This window comes from Pygoscelis adeliae, unplaced genomic scaffold (genome assembly GCF_000699105.1).
Source record: "Pygoscelis adeliae isolate BGI_AS28 unplaced genomic scaffold, ASM69910v1 Scaffold22, whole genome shotgun sequence".
In the NCBI taxonomy this organism is placed as follows: domain Eukaryota; kingdom Metazoa; phylum Chordata; class Aves; order Sphenisciformes; family Spheniscidae; genus Pygoscelis; species Pygoscelis adeliae.
The window spans coordinates 4031381-4047191 of NW_008824350.1; the positions used below are offsets into that span (position 1 = coordinate 4031381).

General features: G+C 44.0%; 2 protein-coding genes across 2 annotated transcripts in view; one reads left to right on the forward strand and one right to left on the reverse strand.

Annotated features, from left to right (window-relative positions):
* The first annotated feature begins 2774 nt into the window (after positions 1-2774).
* PPP1R14D (protein phosphatase 1, regulatory (inhibitor) subunit 14D) lies at positions 2775-10574 on the forward strand. The gene is made up of 4 exons (XM_009319233.1): positions 2775-3078; positions 7367-7462; positions 7676-7708; positions 9761-10574. The coding sequence occupies exons 1-4, from the start codon at positions 2896-2898 to the stop codon at positions 9827-9829; spliced, it is 381 nt and encodes a 126-aa protein (XP_009317508.1). The 5' UTR covers positions 2775-2895; the 3' UTR covers positions 9830-10574.
* Positions 10575-15042: 4468 nt separating this feature from the next.
* Positions 15043-15811, reverse strand: part of ZFYVE19 (zinc finger, FYVE domain containing 19) — a 17132-nt gene continuing 16363 nt past the window's right edge. Inside the window, exon 12 of the mRNA XM_009319270.1 lies at positions 15043-15571. Within this exon, the coding sequence (XP_009317545.1) occupies positions 15505-15571 (67 nt within the window). The 3' untranslated portion in view covers positions 15043-15504. The remainder of the gene's footprint in view (positions 15572-15811) is intronic.

The following is a 15811-nucleotide window of genomic DNA, read 5'->3' on the forward strand; positions in this document are numbered from 1 at the left end:
AAAGTCCTTGGCCAGTGTAAGCACTACCCTAGCAACACTAAAACATCGGTGCCTTATCAATTTTGTTCTCATCCTAAATCCAAAACACAGCACTGTACCAGCTACTAGGAAGGAAATTAACTCCATCCCTGCCGAAACCAGGACACTCATACAAGCCAAAGCAGTATGATGAACATCCTGTAATCTGGCTCATTTTGGCCTACATCTTTCCTGAGAGGGCCTCTGACATCCCCCTCTGAATGTCTTATTCCATTGTAGGGTGACTCTGATAGAGCAGCACGAGGGCACCAGGGTCTGCTTATTACTTTGTCGATAGAGTACGGACGGTGAGGTGAGACTGCCTGTGGAACTTTTTCAGATGTGGTATCTCAGCACATCGCTTATGCTTAAGTGAGGTTACAAGTCAACAGCGGCTCAAGCTGCTTGAAGAGCCATCAGGACAGGTTATATTCCCCTTTCGCTCTTCCTCACACTTATCCTGTGACCTCTGGATCCTCTGCTTCATAAATTCAACTATACTGGCAGAAGATTAACATGGCAAATCCCATCTTTCTTGCAGAGGTGAACTGAACAGCTCAACAAAGAGCACCAGCATCAGCACAGGGGTTGGAGGAAGGGGGCAACTTCCCTGTCAGCCCTTCAGCCACTGCAAATTTTTGGACTGGCTCAGGGATGCCAGGTAACTTCTCTTGTAAGTCTGGTCCTTGTTCTCTGTTCTTAATGCCAGCCTGTCTGGAGTTCCTCGGGACCAAAGAAAGTATAGGTTGTTTTCCCCTGTTAAAAAATGTCAGTCCCTGAACACCAAAATAGAGCATTTCTATTTGGAGACAGGAACTTGACACCTGGCAGTGTGTCCCCTTCGGTCCAGAGTTACCTTGTGAAAATCTGCCCATGTTGGGCCAGCATATTAACCTTTGAAAAGTCAATAGTTGTAAACACATTATAGGATGTTCAATGGGATTTGCAAGGTTTCTAACAGTTAAGAATCTCTGAAGAATCTGCACTAACTGAGTATGCTCTGAGCCTCTCACAACATGGATTTTTCTGGGAAATTTTGGTCTAAATAAGGCAGTTTTAGGAGTGAGATTAGAGGGAGGATACAGCCAAGCAGTGAGGAAAAAACGGGTAAAGCTGCTTAAATTAAATAGCTGACAGCTGTCTTCTGAATAGAAATTTTAGGCTGTCTGAAAAGCAGAGGAGATGATATCAGTTTCAGGTATACTTTAATACTTTATCCCTCACTGATGTGGAAGCAAGTTTCAGGATCAGCATTTTGTGGAATTTTCCGTCAGAAAAGGCTTTTATTTTTTTGCTCAAATTCAGGATGAAAAGAAGGGCTGGAATGGCCCTGCCCATTTTTCTATCACCCTGTGTGCAAGATGTTGCTGGCTGGCTGTACCACCATCCCTCTGGGCACAGGAATGTGGCTTTGGCAGGGGGGCTGGGTACAACTTCTGGAGGAGAACAGCCCCCCTGCAGACTGCCCCATGCTGCCTGGCAGCAGCTGTCAGTGGGCGAAGGGTTGGTTGCTTTTCCTTTGGTTTATCTAGCTCTTGCTCTCCAAACTGGAAGTACCTTGGCTGCCAGGAGCAGCAGAGACTTACTTGCTTTTTCCACGCAAATCATGAGACTGGGGTTGGTGGATCTGCTTCATGATGGAGGGTCTCAGCTGGTTTGTCCGTTCGATAGGGCAGCTCCCTTGGCAGGTCCATGGAGGGCTCTGGGAACAGATGAATAAAGACGTGTGATACAGCGTCTAGAGGGCACAGAGGTGTCCCAGTGCCCTGGCACCCCATAAACACAGCCAGCCTGATTTCTGTTCCTCTGAGCAGCGCTGCTCGCACATATCCTTCTAAAATAGGGCAATAATGCTGCAGACCTTTAACCTGTCTTCCAGTAAGAAAGAGATTGTAAACCAAGCAATGATAATATATAGTACGATAGCAGTTTATGACGCTTCAGCAGGTGAACCTGTTTACCATGAATACTTTTCTGTGGGAAGGAAATAGTGCTATATCCCCAGACAGGCCTTCCCCTGCAGTGTCATCATGTCAAATACTATACTTTTTGTTTTTAATAAGAGCACAGATATTTTCTTTTATCTCAGAAGTGCCTTGCTCAAATGATCTCAAATTCAGGCCACCGGGATTTCTACAGAAATTTTTGAGCAAGCTGGAATAAATTTACAGATTGTAGAACAATGTAAAACGGGACTGCTGAGTCCAAGTTTGGCTTGCAGTGTCACTGACCTAGTATTCCCACTCTTGTAAAATAGTGGATGTAGCCACCTGACTCCAGACCACTTCTCCTTATCTGTGCTGGGTCCAGTGCTTTAGCTGGAAAATGCCAAATACACCATTTCAATGGGAGCTAAACCCTGTAGCTGCAGGCAGAGTAGTTTACAGAGGCTTGTAGAGCTTAAACACAGCAGGATTCCATGCATTATGTATGGATCAGCCCTCTGGAATTGCACATGCACGTAAGTTATGCCTGTACGAAAACAGTCATTTAAAACCTCCTTTTTCCCCACCTCTTGGAGCTGACTTGCGTTAAATATTAACAAACTTGGTTCATCAATTCCCTGGTTCACTTGGCTTCTTTTAACAACAGATGTTATTACAACAACTTCTCTGCCTGCCTCCCCGCTCCTGTCAGCACACCTGATGGTGAAACCCAAGAATCTGCTCCCGTAACTCTGCCTGCAGAGCCTGGCTGCTGCCCTGGCCGTGTGGTCTCCCCCACCTCTCTCCCTGGGATCACCAATGCCTTTGGCGTCTGTGAATAGCTTGTGCTGTGAGCCAGTAGCTGCAGAGAGGTGTTGGTTAAAGGAGACAGAGAAAAGGAGTGAGGGAGTTCCTGCTGTTAGAGGAGGAGGAGAAGGAGGAAGCGGTGAGCATGGCCAGCCACTCCAGCGCACTGCCCCGGGTGACTTTCCAGACGCCAGAGAAAACTGGGGAGGAATCATCACACAGGAAACTGGGCAAGTTAACTATAAAGTACAACCGCAAAGACCTACAGCGCTGGCTAGACCTGGAGGAATGGATCAACACCCAGCTGCAGGAGCTGTACCAATGCCGGGTGAGTAGCTGGGGCAAATCAGCCCCTCACTCGTCAGGTGAACGGGACTAGAGGCCCCATGTGCTGGGACAGAAGTTTGCTTGCTCTGCCTTGCTGGAAATACCTTCTCACCTTCAGTCTTCATTAGGTATCTCATTGCCACCTGCTACGGCACTCTCTCTGACTGGTGTGCCTGCAGTTGGAGAAGCTTGCACCAATATAATCCAAATAGGTTTAAACTCTCTGGTCTTACACCTGCTGGGGGGGTGTAGCTATTGCTCAGCACGAGTGCAGAACCTAGAGAGATGTACAAACCCAGGGTGATTCTTGTTGCTGAGCTCCATGTGGTGAGTGGCTTTGCTGCAAGCAGTATCTAAACTAGCTGGGTTAGAGTTATCAGTGTATCCTTGTTCCTTTGGTCACAACAGTGTAGCTATAGCTGCTGTTTGAATGAGACACTCCGGATAATGCCGTATCTGTAGCTGCCGAGTCTGGACACACTACTGGCAGCAGGGAAAAAAAAAAACAAAAACAAAAACATTCTCAAATGTAGAGATCTTATGCCTTCACCTTCACAAATCCCCAGAGCTGTCTTCCTTGCCTGAGATTCCCTTTGCACCAGGAACAGTCCCTCCTAAATTCTTCCCGCCTGTCTGAGAGCTGTCCCACTAAGAAAGATCCAGGAGTGCCTAGGTCCAGCACCTGAATGGTACCAGTCTTTACTTGAGATGTTGCAGGGTACGTGACATTTTTTCTTAAGGGTGGTGTGGCATTTAAATCAAGTTCCAGCACTGGCTGGGTACACTGAAATTTTAACCTGGTAGTATCGCTTCTATTCATATTTTGTGCTTGGATGGCACTTACACTGGGAGCTTTCAGAAGGGATAGTGCTTTTCCATGTTTGAGATAATTCCTTTGGAGTGTGGTACAGGAAAAGGTGAAAGGATTTCCCATATTGTACATCATGGTCTTAAACCCATTTAAACAGCTTGACTAAGGGTTTTGCTTTTTTCTGTAGGGCAATGGCTGATGCAGTAAGAGAACATAGCTTTCTTGACTCACAAGCCAGTACATCTTCAACAGAAGACATAGATGGGTTTAACAAATTGTGTAATAGAGCTTATTCATGTCCTGGATGGGGACAGACTAAATGAACTGTCAAGCCCTTTCTGCCCTGTTTTCTGTATTTGCACCCCAGCATAGTGTTAAGCACATTTTTGAGATACAAGGAAAAAAGAGCTGATGATTGCTTAGAGTCTTCCACTCTGAGCATCAGCAGTTTCAAATTGCAATCAACAGTGGAAGTGCACATGTTAGAACAGCCCAGGAAAAGTTATTTTTGTGCTATATGCCATGATGGTACAGAGAAGCTTTTGCCTGCCCAGGCTGATTTTCTGGGCCTGAGAGCCATAGAACAATGTTAGCTCCATGGCTGAAGAGCCAAACTTCAGGAACTGTCTCTGAGGCTGTCTTTATTATTGTTGTTGCTGTTGTTGTTTATTATTATTATTATCATCATCATTATTATCATCATTTTCTGCGTGGCTGTTTCTTATTTGATATTTGTGGGAATGTACCAGGTACATTTCTGGGAGAGAAAAATAGTTAGCTTCTGTTCTAATTTATGCCATATGCAAAGAACATGCAGCAGAAAACAAATACAGAGAAGAAGGTCTTTCCTTCTGTCACAAATGCTTGGCTCCTCTGAAAATGAGTACATTATTGCCTCTGGTTTGTTAATTAACATTCTTAGACTTCCCAAACAATTTTATAGCTTGTTTAGTAAAAATGACAAAGGATAAAAGCTCATAATCTCTTCAAGACTTAATTGTGAATTTCCAGTTGTTTTCTATAGTTTATGAAATGATAGTAATAAATTCTCAGCTGTATCTTAGGCCTCTTGATAATGCATTATGAAACATTATATAGTGTCCATAGGAGCAGATGTTATCGTTAGACTTAGTCAGACGGGCAAAATTCAGCGTGTTTGTGAAGTGCTAGAGGGGTGGTCCTGGTGAGTGAAGGCTGTTCAAAAGAACAGCGGCAGTGACGGTGTCGCTTGCTAACCATGCCTGCACTGGCATTTAAGGGACTGTCCCTGGGGTTGGTAGCTCAGTTCAGAGAGCCCTTAGCCTGACTGTTGAGATTTGCCAGAGATAAGCAAGGAGAATGGCTGCTGCTTTGCGTAACAGAACGTCGTGCCCTTTGGGGAATTACTGCAGTTTTAAAGAGAAGGTTTGGGTTTTTTTTTTTTAGATAGATGAGAAGCACTTGGTACCACCAGCAACATGACCCAAGATAAGGCTCCCTGTGTGCTACTCTTACTTGCCCAAATCTACAGATGTACACTTGTAAAGGTGTCAGAAAAACAAGCCAGGTTACGTTATCACTTCTGGTTTTCTGAGAATTAGGAGCTGTTTACTGTCACCAGAGTAGCTGCCCAAAGGGGATATTTTTTCCCTACTACAAAATCCCAGCAGGCACGAGTGAGAAATCCAGCGATGTCCTTACAGGAACAGATTGCCAGTGGATTGCCTTTGTTAGCACCTCTCCAGCACAATTCCCGACTTCCTGGTGTATTTGGGCCAACCTAAGAGATTTGCTACCAGGAACTGCATAACATGATGCTGTGCCAGGTCAGAGACTCTTGGTAGGGTACAACAGGGGGTTACACAGGATCTTTTCAAATAAGTACATGTGCCACAGTAAATTACTTGTAATCCCCCAGGTGTCCAGCAGGTCCTCCTGCTCTCCTCTGTGCATTGTGGCAAGACTATTTAGTTAGCCCTGCTAGTCTGGGCTTCCTTGGATCCATCGGCTTCCATTACATTGTCTCTTTGTCAGCTTCTTCCTTTGCTCCACCTGCCCTTGGCAGTGCAGTGGTCCTCAGCATCTGCCAGAAACCCGTGTGACAGAGTCAGAATAAACAGCATTGCAGATTCAAATGCCAGGAAAGTTAGTTCAAACATCGCCTCCTGATACAGATAATCTGAATGCTATGCTATTTACTATCATGAGGCTTTTTGCAACAAAACTAAGACTCGGGAGACAATTTTGATTTTCAAGATGATTCCCTGCACGTGGAAGCCAGAACACCATCCATACTAGGACCAGAAAGCCATAGGGAGTTCCTACCCTGTCTCACCCTCCTGGCCTATTTAGCTTCTTAGCCAGAGACAAAGTCAGGCTGGATCAACACCTGTTGTCTAAACAATCATGTGCAAACTATTGCTTTTAAGAAGAAATGCTGTGTGGGTCACAGTACAATATATTTAACTCTGTTTTATTATTTATTGTTAAGTCAGCTGCATAACAAAGCTGAACAAATGTTTTCTACTTCCTCTCTGGCGTGGTATCAAGAGATTGCTCAGAACAAGTTTCTTTTTTTCCCGTAAATATTGCCTTTATTGTTTAATGTTTTACATACACATCCATAAATGTTACCCAGCAATCAGGTACCGTGCTGTTTACTCAGTATCCTTATTCTGCTGATTACTATGTTCAAATATCACTAGTGTTGTGTTGTCAAAGACTCATTTTGCAAATACATTGGAAACCACAGCCTGCTTTCCTTACAGTCTTGTAGAGACATGTGGAGCTAAAATGTGTCTGTGATCGAGTTTACAAACGTTTCCAGCTAACACCCCCATACATTACAAGATTATTACTCCAATCACCAAAGCTTGAGGTCTCTCTTACACTAAAGGAGACTATTATATCCCTCTCATGTCTGTAAGAGAAAGCTGCCAAAATATTGTTAGGCCTTTCAAAAGCATAATTGTTTTTCTCTCCATTACTGCAAAAAGCCTTGGCGTAAATACCAACTATGTCAATGTATTTAGCCTAAAAACCTAAAATCTCCTTGTATTACTTGTGCCTCTCTAAGATTAAGCCTGCTGGATTTCTGTTTGGTGAACACTTGCGCACACTCTTCATAGATGAGGGCTGCCCTAGGCTGCCTTACATTTTTTGCACTGCAGCTGGCAACTGCAGTTGGATATTCTTGAAAGGGTTTTCCCATGATGGATGACAATCCCTGAGCAGTGGTATCAAGTGTTGAGGTGGGAAAAGATGAAGAATGTGTACATCAGGATGTGCGGCTGTAGGAGACACCACAGAAGGGCTGGAATCCACGCCCTCTTTATAAGATCCTCCTTATTTTGAGATGATTTATATCTTGACCTCAACTTTGCAGCATAGTTTTATTGTAACTAGTTCCTTCTCAGCTGCTCAGTTCTTTAAAGATGGCCTCTAGAGCTCGTAGAAGTTTGAAGGTTTATTAACTGTGTATTTTTTATTGTTTTTTTAGCTAAGAGAGGAAACAGAGGCAGCAACTCCTGAACCACAAATTGATCTTGAAGATCTCCTGGAGGTCCCTAATGAAGAACAGAAATTAAAACTACAGGTCAGATAGAGGGACTTGGTGATTTTAAGTTAGGGACTCCCTTCATAAAGAGAAGTAGTGGTGTGTGGGGTACAGAATATACGTATACAGTGTTGCATGATGCTTCCCTGTGTCTTAGCCTGTCAAATGTAGTAAGATTATATACCCTTTTTGTAGGGAGAGGAGAACAGGTCAACTCATAAAATACTAAAAAGACTCCTCCTTGGTTTTTAGGAAATCCTCCATGAGTGCTCCAGCCCGACAGAGGTGAGTGAAGCACTATATATATATATATATATGTTACACTGTTCTGTAAGAGCATGTCTTTGTTGCTGCTTGGCTGAAGCGCCAAGATGTTACTGTGCCTAACATGATGCTGCAGATTTGTTTAATTCCCAATGGGAGGTGTTTGCCACTTTATCCTGCTGTGTTAGAAAAATACATGTAAATCTACATAGATGAGCTGAAGGCAGACCAGTGGAGCAAATAAGGAATTACACTTTACAACCAAAGAAAGTTCATTCCATGTTTTGGACATCCTAAGCTGACCAGGCTGAGTTGCTATTTGCTCCTCAGCGTAGAAAAGCCATAGACAGTGATACAGCCCACATAACCATCTTGCACACTGTTAACTAAAGCATTCTTAGCTTAAACCACTCTAGTGTTATGAGTGACAAGAATGTAGGATGGCCCTCAGATTGGATTGGGCAGATAATTGTTGAGCAGTGGCCAAGTAAGTTAGTTTTACACGTGTTTTTTTTTCCCCATGTGAACTTTACAAGTACTGGTTTTGAGTTAAGAGAGTTAAAGAAATTCCACAAGCTGTCACAATGTCCAAAGGAGTGGAGCCCAATACTTTGCTGTGTAGCGCATGTACCACACAGCAATTGCCTTCACTGCACTGCATACCCGTGCAAAACGAGGTCTCCCATCACTGCTTCAGTCACATGCATTGTACGTGAGCGTTGTGCTTGGACATCATTCATCAGTCTCCACATCTTGTCGAGCCTATATAGCTGTACAGTGATGAACATACAGAAAATGAGGTGGATGGACAACTATCATTGAAATTAAACTCGGCTGTAGCAACCATTAGAGTCTCCTAGCAGGCGTTCAGCAGACAAGGCTGGCAATAGAGAAATAGTTTTCCGAGTGTCTGAATTTCAGATCTTAGGCAAGAACCCCACATTCCCAGAGATAACTGAAAAGAGTTTGCTCTTCTGATTCATGAGCCGTGAAAGTGTCTTGCAGACAGCATGGTACTTGCTAACTACAAATAGATACTGCTGCCCCTTTAGCAAAAATATGTACTTTCACCCTGGTGATCTTGAATCCAGTCCCCTTGAAAGATCACAGCTGCCTATTTGCAGAAAGCAGAGAGAGGAAACAATCTGGCTTCCTCTGAAGGGACTGACGGAAAAGGTATGTATGATCCTAGGCATTTACTTCCAGAGCATGCTGTGGCAGGCAACCTCTGATCACCCAAGTGAGGAAGCTGGGCTTCCACACAGCACAGATGGTAACAAGCTGCAATACTTCCAGTGACCTTGCCTAATTACAAGGACATGTAGCTATCTGTTTGGGTGAAGAAAGGCTGCACACTCCTGATGTTACTTGCCAAGCAGGGGGTAAAGTTTGCACTAGTCACATTGACTTCTGCTTGGAATAACCAGATGGTCCAGTTTAGTTCATAGTACTTGGCTGTGTCAGCAAAGTAGTCGAGGTTTATCTCCATTAACTGCTCATCTATCTGCTCTGCCTATCCTCAACCCCTGCTCCAGGTCATCATTAGTCCTACGTGTGTTTTGCTCCACCTCTTCTCTGCTGGCCACTTCCTTGTAGAATTGGCACAGCTCTGAGATGGTTTGCAATCCACAACATGGAGCTTTACAGGTTCAACAAGAGGGACAGCTTGCTTTGCCCTAGATTGGGAGGGCAGCAGAAGTGGGCAGGAGGTTATGGTGGCAACAGGAAGCAGTGGAACCTAACAGAGGACAACAGCATCCTGAGGTCATCTCAAGGTGGAAAAAGTAGGTAGCTGGGACGAAGAGGGGCAGGCTGGCTCCTGGGGAGAAAGTAAACAAGGCTGCTCCAGAGGGAGACAGGGGAAGGAAAGTAGAGGGGCTTTTAGACCCTTCTCATCCATCAAAAGGTCTCCTTTCCTAAGCTAAAAGATAGGTTTGCTCGATACATGTCAAAATTCTGGTTTCTGCTCAACATGAAGGCGAATGTGGGAATAACACAAGTGCCATAGTACTCTTTGGGCTGGTGAGCGCTGGAATTAACATGACAACCTTCTTCAACCAATTCTCATTGTAGGACTTCATTACGGAATTACTTAGTCGATTGAAAGGTCTCCGGAGACTCACCAATCCTCGGAAGAAATGACCTTGCCCACATGGAACACCCGGCTTTGGTCACATGGAAACGTGTCTCTTCCCCACAAAAACGAGGATCAGCAACATCACTTCAGAATATGTTTAGGACTTACTGTTATTGAGAAACATCACCAAGTTTGCAAACTTTGTACCAGTGGTTTGAAGTCTCCACTCCTTCCAGATCTACGCGCACAGCAGGGAGCTAGATTGTACATTTTCTTGATCCTTAAAGGGCATGTTAACCTGTGGAACAGGACAAAATGTCCTTCCTTTAGTTTCTTCTAGGAATTTCCATGCTGGCTGAGGAGCACTGAATACAATTCTCAGGAGCTCATCAAGACTTCTTTCTTTCCGTCCACTGCAAGGAAAACAAGGCATTGGTTATCACTCATTCATCAACATGGAAAACCAGTTACTGTTAAGCTGCACACTGTTTCAGTCTGGCTGGGACCCAGCTGTTACTGCTGTACCTGACCTACAGCATTGCACATACTTTGTAAGTCTTACTAAGCCCTGTTATTCATGAAGGTTGGACAGAAAATATACAGTAGGATGGAAGGAAAATGTTTGAGTGCACCTGGTCTACTTAAGGGGGAGTTAGCGAAACAGCTGCTAAGGCTAATGGAAGAGAGATTGCTTTTCCTTTTTGTGGAATTTAGGACTTAATGATCTAGAAGTGTCTTCTAAAGGAGCAAGGTCTGGGAATGATTTTTCTCATCATTTAAAAAGATGTTGGAAAAATGCTTATTTTGTATATTAAAACAGAAAAAAACAGCTGTGCCCTGCTTGCTTTTGCTCTCTTCTTAGACACTAAAGAAAAACTGAAGTGAAAAAACACCCGCTCCCAATTTCCCTGCAGGGAGCATCTTGGAGCAAGTCTTTTGCAGACAAGTAGGTCTCACAAATGAGAAGTGAGGTAGGACACGTTGTCTTGCTGCACAAACTCTGCTGGCTACAGCTAACGTATAGCTGGTAAAATACAGAGGAAACTACATCCAGCCTCTCAGCAAGTCAGTAACTTGACACGTGGCTAGGAAATAAGACAGCAAACGGAGGCTGATTGCTTAGGCAGAGTAGACTCTCACATTATATCCTGTGCCTACGCTCTCATGCCTGCCACGCAAACACAAGAGATGAGCTGCTGAGTCATATCCAGAGGGGCTCCTATTTAACAGTATGTTCAAGGCTAGCTTTTGAGTATGTGTTTTGTCAGACAGGGACAGAAGGGGCCAACTCTGGAACAAAAGGGACATGCAGGTTAGCTAACAAAGACAAACAAGAACTCTTGGGCTGGACCAGTAATATCTTAAATACATTAGTCTTTTCATCTTTATCAGTAACAGGGTGACGACTACTACCTTTTGCTTCCCTCCTGTTTTCCAGCAGAAGTGTCAGTGAACAAGCTGTGGGCTGTGCACATCTTTGAGAGGACAAAATCCAAGCTGCAGTAACAACTGTGATGTGAGGGCTTGCTTCCCTTCACATGCTGTTCTTGTATGCGACAGCCTCCTGGAAGTTAGCAAGCCATGCGGCTCATACCTTGTCCTAAGGCTGCTCCAAGAGGCTCTAAGCCTCACCCGCTAGGTTGGAGAAATAGCCTCTTTATCAGGTCCATATATATCTACAATAGCCCCAGGGACATGCCACTTTTGGCTTAGTAAGGGGCTAATAGACATGCCTGCCCTCCTGAAATCTCAAATTTGTAAGTAAAATAACAAAATCCAGAGCTGTGCTGGTTGTAGATCTGGCATTGCTCATGGATTGACAGCTGCTCACTCATGTATCACACCCCTCGAGAAAGCAGAGCAGCACACTGACAAAGAGCTCTGAGCACTGTTAAAAACACAGGCTAGGTTCAAACAGAAGTTCAGATGGAAGATCATAGAATCATAGAATCATTAAGGTTGGAAAAGACCTCTAAGATCATCGAGTCCAACGATCTAGGTGGACAGGCCATGAGCTGAGTGTCCTAAACTAGAGCTATAATTAGCTGCAGCACAGTAATGCATAGGAGTCCAGATTAATTACTTACCCTACCAGGAGGCTTTGTTTTATTCTGCTGAGCTGTGACAGCACAAAGACCCGAGATGCCTCTCCTCTGGCCCAAGACATAGATTTTTCTCCACCCTGGGCATTGTTCTGTATTCTCTCAATACGGAGTGATGCAAACAGAATTTTTGTCTGTGCTTTAAGGCAGATGTTGTTAGAACCCAGGAAAAACCTTCTAAAAGGTTCTAGAAACTCTGCGTGACAGAAGTTGTCTTTGGGCTTACTCTGCAAGTAGCAGAAAAAGAGTAAGCTGCAGCCCCTGTGATGTGCAGTTCGTTTTGATACATAAGGACATCAGTACCACATGAGAGTGCTTCAAATGAGCACAGTGTGATCATGGGGAACAAAGCCAGATGTGGCCAGGGCTAGATGATTTCTCAGCTCGCTGGTGCAAAAGAAAAAGCAACATAAGGCAATCAGAGCAGCTTCTTTTTGTTTAGTTCTTAAAACTAGTAAATCATACTTACTTTTATTTACTTTTTGGCTGTTCTCAGCCTAGACCATAAGGATAGATTAAATTCTCTCTCTCTTTTTTTTTTTTTTTTTTTTTACACAAACAGCTTCCAGTTAACTTTGCTGTTTCTCAGCACCATCACTAGCATTAAGGCTGTAATGTTTGGTATGCAGATACTGCGTAAGAATGTTTCGATAAAGGAACTTTGCCCTCTTGATTATACTAAGATAACTCAGAATGTATGAAAGTTCACATGCTTTTCTAATTGAAGGTTTATGAAGGTGTATAAACTAACCTTTAATGCAATTTTCCCTTAGTTATAATCAACACTTACATTGCCTTTAAAAATATTCTGGCTGCTACATTTGGACACATGACCATGTTACAGCACTTGAGACAACATGCATGCTCGTGAACCACAGCAAATGCAAGTTAATGCAGTTTAACTAAGCTAAGACCTCTCTTCGTAAGATAATCTGAGTTCAATCTTGGGTTATCATTATTTTTAATTCTTGTTGGGCTGGAGCCTACATTTGATAGTTCACATACAAAACATTTCGAGAGGGAAAGAAAATCTTCTTGTGCCCTCATGGCATGCTACAAAGACAGAAGCAAAGAAGCTGATTCTCTGTCTTGAAGGTACCAAGCTCTCTTCAATCCTTGAATGGCTATGACCGAAGTTGATCTGGCCTGTCAGGAACTGATTGTTTACATTATCTTTACTTGTTTACCAGCACCTTTTCAAAGACAACGACAGGGAGTAAGCAACACAGCTAAAAGTGCACTGCCCACTTAAAGGTCACACAGCATTCCTCTTTCACAATGACAGATTCAGCTAGGTTTGCCTCCTGCAGACAGGTGATCTAGATACCCCTTCTACCCCTCCTACATGGAGGTCACTGAGGCAACAGCTACAGTGGGAATGGCTTTTCAGGGGAAAGTGGTTGGGCTGCCACTGAAATGGCCAATTACATGCAGAAAGCTCAGCAGCCACAAAAACATCCATTAGTGGGGCAGGGAAAGCATCAGCATCTGTGCGTATCACTGAAGAGACTCTTCCATATATGACTAAGTTCTATTTCAGGTGTTGGGTTGGGTGCATTTCTGGATTCCTTGGGATGACCCCACAGAAACCAATCTGGGAAACTAAATAAACTGCTTCCGGCTGTAACCTGCTCCTTTACTAATGATGTGAACAGGGCAGGGCTTACAAGACACAGGCTGCCTAACTGCACAAAGAGCTCAAAGTTTGGTTGTGGCTGATGAAGCATGTTGCAAGTAGCGCACCAGCTCATACTAAGATATTTAAAAAAAAAAAAAGCAGCTGTAAAGCAAGAATTAAAATGTCTGCTAACTGCTTGGAAAGGACACAGGCTGAAACCCAAAGGAGTGGATCAGTCTTAGGAGAGATATAAGAACAGGTATTTGCATCTTCTCCTGTACGTGCAAAACACAAAGGATTTAACCTAAGACAGAATTGGGCTGTCTTGCTATCAGGCTAATTATCCAGGTCAAACAGCAATGAAAAAATGTCATTCCTACAATAACACTAAACCAGAACACCATTTTGTTTTCATTTTTAAGACTGCAAGCTCCTCAGGGCAGTAACTCTCTACTTAAATTTTGTGTAACACAAGACCCATTGAGAACTCTTGCATCAGAGCAACTCAAGTAGTTTTCCCAAAGAGAGGCACTGGTGAAGCAAGGACTGCCAGCAGAAAGAAGATCCTCCACAAGAGTCAGGTTTTGCCACCCCCTCTTAACAAAAGGGTTTTGATGGCACTGCGGGATAGACTTGCAATTTTTAGTGTGTTAACCTGCAGTATTACTATTCTACATTGTCTGATACAGGTTTCTGCTGAAGGGCCTGATCCAGTCCAGCATGTTAGCACAAACCCATCTTCAGCAGTATAATTTATTTGCTGTGCTCTGACCAGGGGTGGCTGAAGTGCAAGCAAACACTGTTTCGTCAGCTCACCTACAGAGGCAGTGACCTTAACCACAGGGGCAGGGCAGACAGCTGGGAGCGGCAGTGTCAAACCAGACAGGCAAGATTCATTGGAAACTCCCTGTCAAAGGCAAATCCTTGATTTTTTTGCCATTGGAATTTGTCAGCCTTAGAGAGCTGTCTTAGAAGTCACATTATAGTCCTGGGAAGAGCTCATCCTGATGGGATATTACAGCCAATTTAGGGCAAGTTTAGTCTGGTATTTGAAGCGATTCTGGGTGCTTTGGTCACTGGCAAGTGCCACTTGCATCTGGACTGTCTTCCAGGGAGGGATATGAGCATATTAAACTAAGCTTCTCTCATAACCAGATAAAGAGCATCACACAGGTAACATCTTTATCCTACCAGGGGACCAAATAATAAACAGTGCCAAACCCCACTTTCAGACTAATACAAAACTCTTCCAGACTAACATGCTGCTCTTACAGACCACATGGAACCTTGTCACAGCCACTGCAGATCACTGCTGTGCATCAGTAGCAGATTACCTTTACAAAGCATCCTTCATTTCAAGTACTTGAGCAACACTGCCCATCAAGGCAGAGTAGCCCCTGCACCTTTTCCAGCCACGCCACAGAAACATGTTGATTCATGATCCTTCATTTCTTTACCTAAGCCACCTGAGACTAGGACTAAGATACCATTACAAGAGGGCAACACTTTGTAAAGGGCTATCAGGCATTTCCAGGAGAGACATTAACCACAGGCCTTCGTAAATAGTTTTTATTATGCTTTGGAAGTTATCATCACACACGTGATCACGACGTAGACAGTTTTCTTAGTGCAAAGTGCTTTGCTGCCTGTTGAACCAGTGTGTAAGCTGTTAGCAAAAGCAGGAAGTCACTTATCAGCCAGTCAGTACTGCCTTAAACACATATCTTTACTGCTACCCACATTGCCTTGCTGTCTGCATTTATAGACTCATATCCACCTCCTCATATCAAGTCCTCATTTATCCCCAAGCATGCACAGCAAAACCTGCACTTCTCTGGTTCTATTTGTGAGGACAAAGTCACACACCCTCCAAGCCTCTCTCAGATTACAGCACATCCTTTAACTGTCCAAAACATCACCCGTTTTGGCTGCAAATCCACTTGGACTCTTCCCATGTGGCTGACTCCTCTCTTTTCCCATTCTCCATCTCCTTTTCTGCCCATGAAGAGTGTGAACACTTCTACTTGCAGGGAAGATGATAGCGGGAGGTGTGGTGGTCCTTCAGGTCAAACTCATCATGGCCTTCCCTGAGAAGCAAACACAAAGTGCAGTCAGAAGTAAACACCCAGGCAGGGAACTCACCCTTAGTCACTGCACAAGATGTCTCCCAGCAGCCCTTAACTAGAAACCTATTCCAAGGGTTAGCTGTGAGGACCCGACTGGCAGCCACGTGGACTGATTACTTAAGATACTTGCTTGTAACAGAAACCTCTGAGGTGCTTTGTGGAAAGGTCTGCTCATCCTTGTCTGCTGGAACAGAAAATTAC